The sequence below is a fragment of the Microtus pennsylvanicus genome, chromosome 10, assembly GCF_037038515.1.
Source record: "Microtus pennsylvanicus isolate mMicPen1 chromosome 10, mMicPen1.hap1, whole genome shotgun sequence".
NCBI lineage: Eukaryota > Metazoa > Chordata > Mammalia > Rodentia > Cricetidae > Microtus > Microtus pennsylvanicus.
Window position 1 is genome coordinate 58,251,479 of NC_134588.1, and position 17,397 is coordinate 58,268,875.

The 17,397-nt window shown below is 39.8% G+C and overlaps 1 protein-coding gene across 1 annotated transcript; it reads left to right on the forward strand.

Annotated features, from left to right (window-relative positions):
• The first annotated feature begins 169 nt into the window (after positions 1-169).
• Mpc2 (mitochondrial pyruvate carrier 2) lies at positions 170-16,538 on the forward strand. Its single transcript, XM_075988487.1, has 5 exons — positions 170-573; positions 8,092-8,132; positions 12,312-12,396; positions 13,521-13,632; positions 16,232-16,538. The coding sequence occupies exons 1-5, from the start codon at positions 465-467 to the stop codon at positions 16,266-16,268; spliced, it is 384 nt and encodes a 127-aa protein (XP_075844602.1). The 5' UTR covers positions 170-464; the 3' UTR covers positions 16,269-16,538.
• The last annotated feature ends 859 nt before the right edge of the window (positions 16,539-17,397 follow it).

The window sequence follows — 17,397 nt, forward strand, 5'->3', positions numbered from 1 at the left end:
GGGACGACACTAAGAAGCGGCTTCAGTTTCCCCTCTCCAACATGGCCTCTAGAGCCGGAAGCAGGTGGGCGTCTGGTCCCGCCCCTTCCGCTCCAGGAGGCCGGCCAATTAGAGCGGACCGCTCGGCCTGCGCAAGCGCCTCGCCCTCCTCGCGCAAGCAACCGGGACACGGCGACCTCTTTAGCACCTGTTGCCATGACTCCTCCTCCCTCTCCCCCGCCCTCTCGCAGGAGGCGGGCTGGGGCGGGCTTTTGCTGAGGCTCCGCCCCCTCAGCCTTCGCCGGGCGCGGAGTCTAGGTGCTTGACCCGGGCTGGCAGAGCCGGGGGAAGGGCGCCTTCGGGCAGAGGCGGACCCTTAGCGCTGTGGAGAGAGTGTGACGGAGCCGCCCTTCGTTGTCAGCCAGGAACGAGGACGCAGCGTCGCTCTTACCTAGCTGCTGTCGATCCTGACCGACGCCGCCGAGATGGCAGCTGCCGGCGCCCGAGGCCTGCGGGCCTCCTACCACCGATTCATGGATAAAGTGGAGTTGTTGCTGCCAGAGAAATTGAGGCCGCTATACAACCACCCGGCAGGTAATGAATCCTGAACGGCTCGCAGAGAGGTCGTCCCTCTCCCTCCAAAACTGGGACATTAGAGGCCCAGTGACAGTTCAGTTACTGCAGGAATCTCAGAGTCCCAGTCTCGTCACCCGAAGGGAATCCCTCAGTTCTCCTAGTCTTTGCCCTTGTCTCATTTTGTGTCCCTTCCCAAAGCCAAATAGCTCCACCGGGTGCCCTTGTTGACTTTTATTGCCGGCGCTCCTGTAAGCACTCACTACTCATACCCCCGACCTCGTCTCCAGACTTGAACCTTAACTTCTGCCACAAAGGGGGTCTTGGGCCACCCTGAAACTCCCATTCTACTCCACTTTTTCTCTCCGTGGATTTATAACACACGTGAGAAAGAGCCGAATAGCTGTCTGATCTCAGCAGAGGGTTTGGACTAAAGGTCATACTTCAGCTCCTGTTGGCAGAGGCCCGCGGAGCCAACCCTTCCCAAAATTGGACGCTTCCCCAATCCCCTTCCCGGTCAATGTCACTCCTGGTTCCCTAGATCCAGTATAAGCCAATCATTACGCAATCCCTGACCAGGTTCTGTCTGAGGCTTTTTTTTTTTTTTTAACGCGGGCAGATATGAATTCTTTTCCATCACTTACCAAGGTGTGACCTTGGGCAGAATTCTACACCTCTGTCCTAGCCCTAATTCTTGTAAAATATATTCATTATGAAAATAAAAAATAACATACATGCGTGATACTTTGGGGATGTTAGCTGTCATTAGTGCTAGATAAGTAGTCTTGAAGTTGAAAACAATTCTTTAAGAAAATGAAAGACCCCTGTCCCTCTAGTTCTTTCTTTTCTTTTTTCTTTTTTTTTTTTTTTTTTTTTTTTCGAGACAGGGTTTCTCTGTGGTTTTTGGAGCCTGTCCTGGAACTAGCTCTGTAGACCAGGTCTAGTTCTTTATTGTAGTTCTACAATTAGGTTATTTCTAATACAAAATGGGAATTAATAAGACTTGTTTGTGGGGGCAAAAATATGATTGTATTATGAAGTCTTTAAGCATAAGATTGAATGAATAGGAAATTTTATTCTCAATGGAAAATACTGAGTTCCTAACAAAAAGGTGGATCTTGCCTTTACATAGATAAATGTATATTCTGCAGTTGATATTAGAAGGGTTTAGTTCTGCCAGGAGCAGAAGCCACTCTCTGGGGCTTAGGTTGATTGCTAAATCTGGTGTCCTGTTTGGTAACAGAATGGTGTGTACTTCTGCGTAGACTTTAGCTTAACACTCAATAGTATTGCTGCAGTATAAGAACCATTATAAAGCTTGTTTTTAAGGAACTTTATTATGAAGTTTGTTGAGTTGCCTTTTAGTTTTACATTTCTATTTTGCTATGTTTATGGTGGAGGTTTTTCAGGAGTTAAGAGTTGGACAATTGGTGTAATGATCAGGGTGTTGCAAAGTAACTGAGCTCTGTGACAATTCTTACCCTCCAGCTTTGTGTTTGGGGCATGGCATGAGGACTGAGTTTTAAACTACTTTCTAAGTGGGGATTGGAAGGTAGTTGTTTGTTGGTCTTTTCCAGGGCCCTGGCTTTTAGCCTCCTGTACTTATTGTTTGTAGTACTTAACTGCAGAGTGAAGAGCACTTTGTGCATTTCACCCACAAGTCTTTGGGTTGCTTCTGTTTTAAGTGTAATAGAGGAACACAGAAGACCATCAGAGAGAGGTAGGCTGACTCTTGATTAAATGGCCTTGGCCTTAGAGAATTCCTCAAACCTTAGAAATCGTTTAAAATTAAGAATCATTGTGAAAATTAAATGATGTGCTATCTAAGACACTTAGCAAAAGTATTGTTTTTCAAATCAGAGCAAATGTTCTCTTCTAAATAAAAAGGGTTTAGAGGGTTGTTGTTATTATTTATTTGTTTTTGTTAACAAGATCCCTTTTATCCCAGGTCAGCCTTGAACTTGCTGTGTAGCTAAAGTCTTATTTTTTAAAAAAAAAAAAAAAACTAGATTTCCAGGTGTGGTGGCACACTCCTTTAATCCCAGCACCCTGGGGGTGGCAGAAACAGGCAGATCTCTGTGAATTTAGTTCCAGGACAGCTAGGGCTGTTACACAGGAAAAACCCTGTCTGAAAAAGAATCAAAAAAGGCTAGATCTTACTACTTTTTCCTGGCTGGCCCCAAACTTGTTATATAGAACAATCTGACCTCAGACTCACCAGAAATCTTCCTTCGCTCCCCAAAGCTGGGATTAAAGGTGTGTCCTCCTGGGACCAGACACCTTAATGCTTTTAGATAGTCCTTCACTGGAGTTCATCAGTTTACCCAGGATGACTTTGTCAGTGAGCTCCAGGGATCTACTTGTCTCCACCCTCTATCTCTACACTCAGTGCTAGGGTTACAGACGTGTACAGTGTTTTATTTATGTGGTACTGGAAATAGAACTCAGGGCTTCGAACTATTCTACATCTCTAACTATTAAATTTTTGAATAATACTATATAAAGATACCTAGCACTAAAAACTTACTTGTGATTGAAAAGTTATAAGCACGGCAATATAGAAATAAACAAACATGAAAAATATGACTGTTAGCTCTTTAGTGTTAAAATCTGAGAAAATGCCAGGGTGTGGGTGGTGGCAGTGGCATCCACACCTTTGGGAACATCTTTAATTCCAGCACTCAGGAGGTAGAGCTCTGAGTTTGAGGCCAGCCTGATCTGCAGAGTGAGTTCCAGTACAGTCAGGGCTAAACAGAGAAACCCTGTCTTGAAAACCAAAAAAGGAAAAAGAAAAAAAGATCTGCGAAAACACTGATTATTGTTCTACTCATTACCCAGAATGAAAATAGTCCCCTTGACTATCACTGTACATTAGTATTTGTAATTGAGTCACCTAAGAATTAAACTACATTCATATACAAGCATTCTTTCTTTTAAAAAGTTATGGAAGGTTAGAATATCAACAGTTGGAAAGTATATTGCTTGTTATTCAATTTTGGATTTATTTCTGTCTGTGACAAGTATTTCTAGACAAGCAACAGGATATACTTTATAGAGATATATACTATAGTTAGAATACTATGTGGCCCAGAATGTTGAGGCCTTTGTCATCTGTCTGCTTATATTCAACATGTGCTCTGACACAGAATGATCTGCCTCTGTAGAACAATAATAGAATATAACTAAATGTACTTCCTAGACAAGTTCCTCAACTCACATAAGGGATGTGGCTTAATCACCATCTAGCTAACTGTATGTAAAGCCTGTGGCTCCAAACAAGTCAGTGTGTAACTGTGTTCTAGGCACTTGTCAGATCGTAACTTTGAAGTTGTGTTTCACAATGTTTACTTAACAGCTTCATTGGTATTTCTGCTTAATGTCCTTCAGCTCGTTATATATTGAGATTTAATCCTCATTGTGAAGCATTAGGTAACTGGAAATTTAATCAGACTATGGTGTTTGGAGGTGGAATATTTGGGGAGTAATTAGAATGAGATAAATTCCTTAAGGTGAAGTGTCTATGATTGAGTCCTAGTAACTTTGGGACAGAGCCCATACACGTATCTAACATATCCTTTTCCCCTCTTGCTGATAGAACGTTTTGCCCTTCCTCAGGACTCTGTCAACAACATGTGTGTTTTGTCCGTATGTGTGGCTATGTGCCAGATGTATGCCTGGTACCCAAGTAGGTCAGAATAGGTCATTGGATTCACTCCCCTGGACCGTAGTTGAGGATGCTTGTGAGCTGCCATGTGGGTGCTGGGAACCAAATCTTGTCCTCTCTGAGAGCAACAAGTACCTTTAACCACTGAGCCATCTTCCCAGCCCCAGAAAGTTATTATCAAGCACTGGCCTTAGGTATTTCTTGTAATAATGGAATATGGATGACTACAACTAGGGCAAAAACATTACTAATTTAAAAAACATACTTTTTTTAAAAAAAAATGTGAACTATAAAATAGGGTGTATCATACAAAGGTGCACAATGCCAGTGTTAATAATTATGTTCTTAGTGTTAAGCCAGAACTAGTTTTAGCACAATAAAAATGGTTTTGTCAGTCAGTATTGGTATCAGATACTGACATTCACATTCTAAGGATGCATGTGGTTAGTTGGCTACATAGTATCAAGCAGGTGGACTGCATAGTATATGGAAGTAAGAGGAGTGTTGAAAAGTGAAAGATGGGCACATTTGATCAGTGAATACTAAACTAAGAGAATTTCTGATATGCAAGGGCCACCATAGATAAGTTATTACTGTATATATGCATGCACACACACACACGTGTTTGGATTTTTTTTTTTTTGAGACACAGAATCTGATGTAGGTCACTTTGACCTTTCTATGTAGCTGAGCCAAAGTGGCCTTAAATTGATCCTCCTGCCTCTAGCAACTGAGAGCTTCATATAAAGAAAGGAATGAATGAACAAATTTTAGACAAGCCCAGAAAGTAATGCCAGTACTCCCAGCAAGCAAGATATTCAAGTAAAAGGATCGAAAGTTATTTTAGTATAAAAAATTGAGAAAAGGAAAGTGGTGATAAAGAATGGTATGAAAGGAATGAGAAGAGGTAGTGATCTTTGTGACCTTCCAACATTCAATAAGAAAGGTCATTCTTTACTCCAGAATACTGAATACCAATTCAATGTTTGTAAGTTTATGTGTGCATAATCTTTTCCAAGAAAGAACCCTCTCTCTCTTTGTAGTAGAAAGAATCATACATACATATAGCCTGTGTTCTGGATAGAATTCATTTATTCCATTAATAACAATTTCTCCCTGCCAAAGAAATTGGGAAATAAAGTTTGGTTTATAAAGTACATCAACCTATCCGTGTTCGGTTGTGTACTCCTGTAATCCCAGCACTCAGGAGGAAGAGAAAGGCAGATCTCTGGGAGTTCAAAGCCAGCCAGATTGCTTTCTACAGAGAATTCCAGAGCAGCCAGAGCTACATGGTGAGGTCCTGAAAGAGAAATCCCAAAGAAGAAAGACAAAGGGGAAGGTATATCAATCTGTCAACCACAGTAACACCACTTGAAATATCTGCATTCTGGAGGCTGAAGGAAGAAGATTACCTCAAGTTTAAGGCCAGCCTAAACTAAACAGTTTGGTCCAAGATACCTTAAACTATATGTTGAGACCCTGCTCCAAGAAAATAAAAACAAGAAAAGAAACTGGACAAGATGACTCTGCAGGCAAAGTTAAATATACTTAGAATACTGTCTGATGTTTATAAATTATCAATTGTTGAGGCCTTTTTCACTTTTGAAAATAAAGCCTTAAGGGAAAAGGATAAAAATGTCTTGTTAGTTAATTCCTTGTCTAAAGAGTCTACATTTCTCTCTAAGAATGACTTTCTTTTTTGTTGAGTTCTAAATTGAAATTTCTTAAATTCATAATATTGCATTAGAAATAAATGTTAGTAGCTCCTCTGTTATTTATACTTCATTCAATTTTATGTTTTCTTGTGAGAATATAATTGTATATAGCATGACCTTGTTTTTTTTGTCTCACTAAAACTTGGTTTAGATCTTAGTGACAGCTTCTATGTCTGAATTCATACATTATCTGTGTATAATGCTATACACATTTTATTTGCTATATACTCTAAAGCTAAAATAAATTAGTAAAGATCAAAGGAAAGAGCAAACTTAGTTTTCTTTGAAATGTTTATGGTTATATTGCTTGGCACCCCTTTCCCCTAAGACAGAGAGTATCCAAAGTCCTAGATTGCCTAGAACAGACCAGGAAGGCTTCAAATTCACAGAAATCTATCAACCTCTACCTTCTGAAGGCTGGAATTGAAGGTGTATACGGCCACACCCAGCCCTCCTCCTTTTCAGTAGTTGAAAAGCAGAAGCTAGCTACTTTGTTCTGGGAGTGGTGGGTCTATTTGTAATCCTTTTCCTTAAGGCCTGAAGAAAGCAGTGAATTCAAGGTCAGCCTGGGCTACCTGGGAATTTCCAAGCCAGCTTGGGAGGCACCGGAAAACAGTCCCCACGCCCTCCACATTATCTCAAAAAAAAAAAAAAACCTGCTCGTTTACATTTTCAGATATTCAGTTCTGATTATTTACTGCTTTTCATTATCTTCAAATATCTCAGAAAAAAATAGCAAATTAGAAAATCTTATGTTTGCTACAGATATTTTTCTATTTAGTACTTAAAGTTGTTAAACTCATTTAAAGTTTGTTTTCATTTAAAATTATCACTAATTGGGGATGGAGAGGTGTCTCAGCAGTTAAGAACACTTACTGCTCTTACACAGCAACTGTGTTTAGTTTCCCATACCCAGATCTCAGCTCATAGCCATCTGTAACTCCAGTTTCGGGGGATCTGACACTCTCTTCTGACCCCTATGGACACCAGTGTGAACATGATACACATACATACATACAGGCAAAACACTCATAACATGAAATTATTTTTTTCAGTGGCTAAAATACCTTTCTTGATCAAAAATACTGGCCTCTTAATTTTATATTTGAAGGATTTTTTGTTGTTTAGTTGTTTTTGTTTTTTGTTTTGTTTGTTTTGTTTCAATTTTTTTAGGTTGGTTGGTGTGGTTCTGTAGGAATTTGCACAGTTACATTTTTAACTGTCACCTAGCTTGGAGCATTGTAGTAAATTAATTACTAGGTAAATCTACTGGAAAGTTTTACTGTTCAATAGCCCAAATGTTCAACCATTTAAACTTTCAGAGAAGCCAGAATCTAGGGACATTACTTAGAAAACAATTTGAGGACAGCAACAGAATAAACAGTTTTGAAATGGTGGTCTGGGAGAATCAAGAAGAATTCAAATTTGGACATCTGTTCACCCAGAAACTGAAAAGATACACTTCACTTCCTTGAGTGATGAAACCAAGCTTCAAGCCATAGTAAAAACCAAATTAAGAAACTGCAACAGCCTGTGATCCAGGGCCTCCACACGTGACAAAGGAAATAACCTCGGTGTGACGACCTGAACCTCCCCAGCTCCCTCTAATCCCAATTCTGAGTTTAGGAGGGATATCTCAGTCTGTGTTGAGTATTTATTCAGGAAAACAGTGTCTGCAAAGGTCAGATCCCCTGGAGCTAAAGACACAGGTGTTTGGGAGCCACTGAACTGAACTCAGGTCCTCAGCAAAAGCCCCTGCTCTCAACTGCTGAGCCACTCCTCCAGCCCAACCTTCACTTTTTTTGTTTTTTGGTTTTGTTTTTTTTTTTTTTTTTTTTTTTGGTTTTTTGAGACAGGGTTTATCTGTGTTGCTGTGGCTGTCCTGGAACTAGCTCTGTAGACTCATCCACCTCAGAGATGAACCTGCCTCTGCCTCCTGAGTGCTAGGATTAAAAGACCTGGCTCACCTTAGCTTATTTTTAATGTGATCTACAAGTAGGTGGCAAGAATATCAGAAAGACACATGGAAGATTGATATTACAGTGTTTTTGTACCTTCCTAAATGTCAGTACAATGTGTATAAAAAGCAGAGTATAATTTGGTGTTAGCATATAAAGGAATAATATTTGATTATCTCTAAATTTTTCTTTTATTTTTCAGGCCCCAGAACAGTTTTTTTCTGGGCTCCAGTAATGAAATGGGTAAGTTTTGAGTTTTAACGGAAGTTACTTAAAATAATTTCTTTATAGAAATTACTAATTTGAGATAAATCTTTTTATTATTAAATTTATTTTTTTAAACAATCTTTTCTCATTTTACATACCTATCCCAGTTCCCACTCCCTCCCCTCATCCCACCCTCCCCTTCGCCCCACTCCAGCTCCCCCACACACACACACACACATCCACTCCTCAGAGATGGTAAGGCTTCCCAATGGGAGTCAACAAAGTCTGACACATCACTTTGAGGCAGGACCAAGGCCCTCCCTCTTATTTCTAGGTTGAGTGTTGCCGGAGGTCCTTCCGGAGGTCCTTCCACTCCTCCAGCCTATAGCCGCTGAGATACCAGCCCATTGGGGTGTGGTCTCTCTCCCTTTAAAAAAGCGGCTACTTCCCTTCTTGCTCTCTTCGCTTCCTCCTCCGTTTCCAGTGACTAGACTCCTTCCTGATTGTGCAGAGGGCTGTTGTCTGGGACGGTTATCTGTAAGTTTTTTCCCCTTTAAATAAATATCACCCTATTAATCATAATTCCAAACTGGTGTGGCATTGTTTGCGACTTACGCCTTCAGTTGAGCAAGGTTTCCCTCCAAAAAGAATAAGTTTCAAAATACCAGTTCAAGCACTAGAGATAAATCCTGGTCCCACTGCCAATGGTCCCACAGACTGCCCCAGCTACACAACTGTCATTCACATTCAGAGGGCCTAGTTTGGTCCTATGCAGGTTCCCCCGCTATCAGTCCAGAGTCAGTGAGCTCTCCCTAGCTCAGGTCAGCTGTTTCTGTGGGTATCCCCGTTATGGTCATGACCCCTTTGCTCAATATCGCTCCTACCTCTCTTGTACTGGTCTCCAGAAGCTCAGCCCAATGCTTTGCTGTGGATCTCTGCATCTGCTTCCCTCAGTTGTTAGGTGAAGGTTATATGATGACAATTAAGATAGTTGTCGATCTTATTACAGGGAAAGGCCAGTTCAGGCACCCTCTCCACTTTTGCTTAGGGTCTTAGCTGGGACCCCTTGTGGATTCCTGGGAATTATCCCTAGTGCCGGGTTTCTTGTTAAGCCCCATAATGGCTCCCTCAAATCAAGATATCTCTTTCCTTGCTCCCCTTCTCTGTCCTTCCCTCATCTCAACCATCCCATTCCCTCATGTTCTCTTCCTCCCTCCCCTTCTCCCCTTCCCTCTCCCCTTCCACCCTCCCGTCTCCCCCCTCCCAATTTAAATTTGAGATAAATCTTATGAAGCATATACTACCTACCTTAGTTTATCTGAACTCTGTCTGTCGGAAAGGGCCTCTGGTTACACCTTTCTTAAAAAACATACCGAGCCTCACATGGTGGTATAGCCTATTATCCCAGTACTTGGATGGCATAGATAGCAAGGTCAAGGGGCTTAAGTCTATCCTCTGACTATGTATAGAATTTGCGGCCAGCCCAAGTACATACAACTCTATCTAATACATATAAGCATTTGGTGTAAATGATAGAGCCTATGACTTCTGGCTCTAAGATTATTACTTTCACTTTATAACAGATATATGTACATATATAATATATACTCATTCTAGTGGCTGTTTCTAGCAAATCATTGGATTTATGTTGAAAATTATTTGTTTGGAACTTTTTACAAATGCAGATGTGCAGTCCCCATCACAGAACTACTCAATCTGAAAAACCCCAGGGACAGCCCAGTAAGCTGTGTTTTAGTAACCTTTGCAGGTGATTCTAGTGTCCTCTAAGTTGAAAACTGCTGGTCTGTAAACTCTTCTAATATGACAAAAATAACAAAATAACCACCTTAACCACTTTTGCTTTTGCATTTTAAATAAACATTCAGGTAGTGCTCAGTACATTATCAGTCAGCGTTATAGCTTAGAGACTTTAGCACCATTACACACTCCATACTATACTGCTTCTTTTTCTTAAAATAATGTCTACTTGTTGGTTGCCTCTATGAATTTGGCTGTCTAGGTACCTCATGGAAGTGAAATCATGCAATGTTTTTTAAAGATATATTTATGTCTGTGTCTGTGTGCATGTATTTACACATGTTGCTGGTACCTGAGGAGGCCAAAAGAGTGTCAGATTCCCTGAAGCTAGAGTTTAGAGGCATCTGTAAGCTACCCACCATGGGTGCTAAGAACCTAAGTTTGGTCCTCTGCAAGAGCAACAAGCACTCTTAACTGCTGAACTATCTCTCATCAGTCCCGTGGAATCATTCAGTGTTCATGACTGGTTTATTTCACAGGTTTATTTCCTGGTTACTGCATATCATAATTTGCTTTGTTTTGTAGCTGAATAATGCCCATTGTGTTGCTGGATGCAGGTCTGGCTAGTTGCTACTTGAAAGCCAGTACTGTGGAGCTAAGAGCTGGTGGAAAGGAAGTCAGCTTTATTCAAGAACTGGCACTTTGGAAAACAAGGGAGGCTTTTGTGCTGCTGTAGGAAATCAGGTGTAAGAAAAGGTTTTCAGCCTGGTTGTGATAGCACACACCTTTAATTCCAGCACTCAGAGGAGTCAAGTCATTTGGAAGGCAGCCCATTTGACATAGAGATTCATAATTTTTTTTAAAGGCTTTTAGAGGGAAGCACAGGGCAGAGTCCTAAACATCTATAGCGTTTTTCCCCCCTTTTGTTCTTTCTCCTCTCTAAACATCATAATGGGCCTTGAGCCTCCTGAAGGTCTTTAAATAGACATAGTTCCTTTTTTTTATAATTGATTTGCAGTATGAATTGCTCCCAGAGCCTGCATTTGCTTTGCAAGTGGTGTGCTACGCCCCAGTATTCCCAGTGCTTCCCCAGCCTAACATATTACTGTTGTGCAAGTTAAATTTCAGCAGCTTACGTGCTTTGTGTGAGTCCAATTACAGAATAATGAGAGGTAGTTAAATATGTGGGTGTATTCTTAAGGTTACTAGATGCTTTGGGTTTTTAAATTTTATTTTTGTTTCTGGCCTCATGCATGGGTAGCACAGTGTTCTATCACGGAATCATAGCCTCACCTCTTTTACTTTTTTTTTTTTTTTGAGATGTAATCTCACTGAATTGCCCAGGTTGCCTTGAACTTTTGATCCTCAGCCCTCTTTTTTACTTTGGAATAGGACTTCTATGCTACTGGGGGGAGGGGACCGTGGTGGCACACACCTTTAATCCCAGCTCTTGGGAGACAGAGGCAGATGGGATCTCTGTGAGTTCAAGGCCAGCCTGGTCTACAAAAGTTAGCTCCAGGACAGCCAGGACTGTTACACAGAGAAACCCTGTCTCAAAAAGCAACGAAAAAAGATACCTATGATGACCTTTGAACTTACTTTGTAGTTGAGACAGGCCTTAAGCTTGTGGTTTTCCTTCCCTTAACCCCCCCCCCCAATATCTTGAATTATAGGCCTATACCATCCAGGCCCAGCTTATTACCAAGCTTTCTGAGGAATGCTGACATTAGGATATGTGTGGGTGATTCTATAAAAGACAGTAAAGTCATAGCAGGAGCAGGAGTGGTGCCGGAGAGACGGCTCCGTGGTTTAGAGCACTGGCTGCTCTTGTCGGTACCTAGCTTCAGTTCCCAGTATCTCCATGACGCCTCACTACCAGCTTCAACTCCAGTCTGGCCTCCACGGACACTGCACACAGATGGTACACATATATATGCAGGCAAAGTGCTTGTACACATAAAATAAAGATAAATCTTTAAAAAAAAAAACACAACAAGGAAGATATGGTTGTGTGTGCTTTAATGTTAAGTTATCTAGGACCAATAAGAACTCAAGATAAAGGCACCTTTGACCAAGCCTGAGTTCAGTTTCTAGAACCCACTTGGTGTAATGAGAGAACTGACTCCCACAACTTGTCCTGTGACCTCTTTATGTGCACTGTGACACATGTACATGTTCTAAAAGTAAGAAAACAAGGAAAAATCATCTAACAAGATAAAATTGTAAGTAAATTTTCTGGTACTTCTTTAAAGACTATTGATAGAAAACATAAAAGAAGAAGGTACTCTTGAATTTGTTGTAGCTTTTTGGCATGCTCCGAACTTTTCTTAATGTTATGGATAATATGAGTGTAGCTATCATGTAGAAATTCATAGATATTTTGTCTGATTTAAAATTAAGAATGATTATGCCTCACTCTTGACGCCCTGCTCACATGTCTTAAATGTGTATCTGCAGGGATTGGTGTGTGCAGGATTAGCTGACATGGCCAGACCTGCAGAGAAACTCAGCACAGCTCAGTCCACTGTGCTGATGGCTACAGGTAAATTAAAAGCTTCTTCGATGATCCACTGTTGTATAACACTATTTCTGAGACAATGTGAGAAAATGTCCACTCACTACAGATAAAGAGTTGATACCACCAAAGTTTAGCTTGGTGAACCAATGTGCTTCTTGGAGTTACTTACAGAAATAGGAGTGAAGGGTTACTTACGGAACCAGAAATTACTCAGATGGTTGCATCCCTGAAAACCTACCCCAGCATGGGTGACAGCCAAGGAAAGATGGAACTCATTGTACAAGCTCACTGCACAACCTGCAGGCAGCTCGGCAGGTTAGACAATGTTTCCTCTAAGCTCAGTTAGTTTGATACTTTTGAGTTTACTTCTTGAGTTTTTACTAGCATCTCTTCAGATCATCCTGAGTCTTTTATTTACTTTTACTGAGAATTTCATACATGCATATGTTTTGATCAAATCAGCCTCCCACCATGTTTCCCTCCCAGCAACAATAACAAAAGTTGCATCTTGAGTCTTAACAAACTTCCTCCCAAGATAGAACCTTTTATCCCGAAACTGCTAAAAAATAATCACATACTAGCTGAAGAGATGGCTCAGCTTTTAAAGGGTAGGTACACACCCAAAATTAACCCACATACAACAAAACTCTGGTTTTGTGATCATTAAATGATTTTATTTTACAAATGTCCTCATGCATATTTACTTTCACACATTATCCATCTCTAGGGAATACTGGATTATGGATAGTTTAGGCAGGAAGGTTGTTGAGAATAAGTGTCTATGTGAGATTTTGCTTCTCAGGTTTTTACATGAGCATAATTTTTTAAGTGGGATGATGGTATAGTTACTAGACACTGGTTCCTAGCAAAGTCTCCCTTTAATGTAAGAACTGAGAATTTTATATAATACTGAAAATTCTATCATGAGAATTTTTATGTAATATATAATAATTATGTAGCTATAATATAGTGTTATATAATAAGACTTTAAGGTACTTTTTTAAGACTCATAATACAGCATTTCTTTGCCCTCCGTCCTTTGTTATTATTGTCATAGCCTTATTCATAGTTAACCTTGCTCTAATGTTAAATATTAAAATATATTATGAGAAGCATCTGTGCCTTTAAAAAATGCTTTCTTTCAACAGGGTTTATTTGGTCAAGGTACTCACTTGTAATTATACCCAAAAATTGGAGTTTGTTTGCTGTTAATTTCTTTGTGGGCTCAGCAGGAGCCTCTCAGCTGTTTCGTATTTGGAGGTAAGCCTACTACCAAGGTGTAACAGAACTGATTCAGAAGCTACCTAGATGGCTGTGTATGTGTATGTGTGTGTGTGTACATGTTTGTGTGTGTGTGTATTTGTTATTCACATATAATGCCAAAATTGTGTATGAAGTAGAAATATATCATTTCTGTCAGTGTGGGAAATTACAAATATGTTAAGAGCAGCTAAGCTTATGTTACCTAGATTTTAAATTCAACAGTTTATTGTCTGAATTCTCAATTCTTATAGTTCTCTCCCTCTCCCTCTCTCTCTGATAACTGTGTTAATTTTTTGTTGCTGTGATAAAATACTGTGACTGAAAACAATGTAGAGAAGAGAGTGTTATTTGGCTTATGGTTCTGGAGGAGCAGTCTATGATGGTAGGAAAGGCGTAGCAATAATTAGGGGAAACATAGCTACGGGAACAGGAAGCTGGTTGGTCACCTTTTCATCCACGTACAGGAAGCCTAGAGAGAACAGGAAGCAGAGCATACTGATGAAATCTCAGTTAGCCCTCAGTGATAATACTTTCTCCAGCAAGGCTTCACTTCTTCAAGGTTCTATAACCTCCCAAAGAGCACCACCCCTGAAGACCAGGAGTTCATGTACATTTGTCATTCAGACCACAACATATAACACAATTTTCTAAGTCATTTCCAGTGTCAGCCTTTTGTCACTTGCTTTCAGCTATAGAGGTGGGCTTTAAATGTATGTGGAATAACATTTAGAGAAAGAGCACGGGTTTTGCTGTGAAGTGTTCTGTGAACACTGGAAAGGTTTTTAAACTCTTTACTCAGTAGTTAGCAATTGGGCCTGGGAAGATGATTCAGTAGTTAAGAGAGGTACTTTTCTTTTTTTCTTTTCTTTCTTTCTTTCTTTCTTTCTTTTTTTTTTTTTTTTTTTTTTGGATTTTCGAGACAGGGTTTCTCTGTAGCTTTTGGTTCCTGTCCTGGAACTAGCTCTTGTAGACCAGGCTGGACTCGAACTCACAGAGATCCGCCTGCCTCTGCCTCCCGAGTGCTGGGATTAAAGGTGTGTGCCACCACCGCCCGGCTTACTTTTTTTTTACTTTTTTTTTTTTTTAAGGAAGTGGGGGAAAGCCAGGTAAGAGGATCCCTGTAGCTTACTGGACACTCAGTCTTCCCAAATTGGTGAGCTTCAGATTCAGTGAGAGATCCTGTCTTTTAAAAAAAAAAAAAAAAGATGGAAAGCAATTGAGGAAAACACCTGCCATTGACCTCTGTCTCACACACACAAGTGCACATGTATATGCCAGACATACACAAAACAAAGTTAATATTATTTGTCATGGGAAATAGTTGTCTTACAATCAAATATTTGAAGTCATTATTTTTCAAGAAATCTAAGAAGTATGATAAGCTTCATATTGTTTATATAATTTTCTACTCTTAAAAACAGAAAAAGTAAAAAGTTAATTAAGTCTAAAGGGTTATGTATAAGAAAGACTCTGGCTCTATAGTTGAGTCTTCTCTGCATTAATGAGAATTGAAGAAACTTTAAGTGTTTATAACCTATTAGTCTATTAGTGGGAGAAAGTATGTTTTTTACTTCTAGTGATCAAACAAGAACCCGTTCTCACTTGATTTTTTTTTCTTAGATGTTTTGTGAGTATAAAATGAAAACTTATAGTTGATCACATTTTGCCAATTGTTATACAAATACATTAGCTCGGGGCATTCAGCGTTGGACATTAGAGGGCTAGAGCAATAGCACAGCTGTTCGGAATGCAAACTACTTTTGCTAGGGACTGAAATTTGATTACCAACACACACACTTCAGGTGGCTTAGAACTACCTGCAACTCCAAGCCCCAGGAGATCTAGAATGGTCTTCTGGTCTCTCTAGAAGCCACACTCCTCACCTGCCACCCGCAATGCATGCACACAAATATTTTTTTTTTGTTTTAAATAAAGAATAAAAATAGGTCAGTGAGCTGGGCAGTGGTGGTGCATGCATTTAATCCCAGCACACAAGAAGCAGAGGCAGACAGATCTCTGAGTTTGAAGCCAGTCAGCTTTGGTCTACAAAGCAAGTTCCGGGACAGCCAGAGCTAAACCATGAAACCCTGTCTCAAAAGGAAAGGAAAAAGGAAGAAAAGAGAGGGAAAGAAAGTAGGTCAGTGGATGTGACTCAGATTCAATACTTGTCTAGCGTATGTGAGCCCCTAGATTGGACCCTCAGCACTGATGTTTTGTTTTTGAGACAGAGTTTCTCTAAATAGCCCTGGGTGTTCTAGAACACTCTCGGTGAGACCATGCTGGCCTTGAACTCAGAGATCCACCTACTGGGATTAAAGAAGTGTGTAGGTGTGTGTGTGTGTGTGTTCTTTAAAATGAAACATGTCATATAAGCAGTTAAAACTTCAGAAGTTGAAATCTAAAACACACAGCAGAGGCAAATGAAATCTTTGGGTACCTCACTTTTCCTTCTGCCTGTTTCTACCTGTAAGTTCCTTGGAAGATTGCATTTACAACTCTGTAGCCGCTTGACAGCGGGAAAGAAGTGGGATGTGCATCCCATTCTCTTTTTAGCTGTTTTTATTGGTAATGATTCGTCTTTCTGTTTTCTTTATAGATATAATCAAGAACTCAAAGCTAAAGGGATCCAGTAGGAGTTCCTGATCACCTGAAACATCCAGATGTGGACAGAAACATTGGAACCTAGTTTATTTAATTATTGATAGGTGATGATAACTGTCCTGATAACGTTTGCAAAGAATGAAAAAGAATCTAACTGTAATTAATAGCTAGCACTTGACTCCACAGAAAAATAAAGCAGACTTTTAATAACAGTCTCTTACATATGATTCAAGGAACGTACCTATGAATAGCACTAACATTGTTTTCTACCACTTGTCCATAATAAATCTTACTTGATCATACTTACCCAGCGTCATCTCTTAGTTAACCAAAATTATAAGAGCAAACACATTCAGGCAAACAGAGACATGGTCAAAGGATTAAATAACCTGCTTATTAGAGTAGGATGGTGGAATGGCCACAAGTAGAATACTGTCCAAAAGGATGAGAAATAGCTAGCAGAATGACTAGCAGGCTGGTTTTAAACTATTTTAAATATCCTAACCTCAAGTATTTAGATTTTTTAACTTTAATGAAATTCTTTCACAGCTAGAATTTTTAAATAGGATTGTTGTAATAATGAGTTGAGACAATTTTGTTGTTTTATTTATTTATTTATTTTGTTACTTGTTTTCTTTAAGCTGGAAACTTGCTGTATAGTCCAGGCTAACTTGAAACTCTCCTCTCCTTCTTCAGTCTTTTAAGTCTGGAAGTTAGAGAAATGTGCTATCTCATTAACATAGAGCCTGGTTCATAAAGAGCACCTAGTTTTTAATTAACCTCAGTAACTGAGCACAAAAAGGCCGTGGAGTCCCTCTGACCTGCACTTACATCTTAGTTCTTTGGTTTATAAGCTGTGGATTTGGGTAAATTAATTGCCTTTCAGAGTTCTTGCAATTTAACTAGATTCTCTGTATATGCTGTGACATGTCTCCAGGGTCTAGGAGACTCTGGGCATAGATTGCTTCATATTAGAAAATAATCATTCTATTTGATTTGGCCTTAAATTTGGAATACTAAGCTAAAAGTATTAGTAAAAACCAGTTTTCCTTAGCACTATAACCAGATAATCAGCAAAGCAGGTTATTTCAGTATTTGAAGAAATAAGACACCTTTTTGGTAGGCTGAATACAGGACTTGTGCATGGTAAACACACATTCT

Bases quoted from the DNA above. Each gene is read 5' to 3' on its own strand.
- Mpc2 (XM_075988487.1), top strand. From the start codon at position 465: ATGGCAGCTGCCGGCGCCCGAGGCCTGCGGGCCTCCTACCACCGATTC. The intron at 574-8,091 runs GTAATGAATCCT...TTTATTTTTCAG, and splicing joins GCTATACAACCACCCGGCAG to GCCCCAGAACAGTTTTTTTC. The intron at 13,633-16,231 runs GTAAGCCTACTA...TTTTCTTTATAG, and splicing joins CAGCTGTTTCGTATTTGGAG to ATATAATCAAGAACTCAAAG.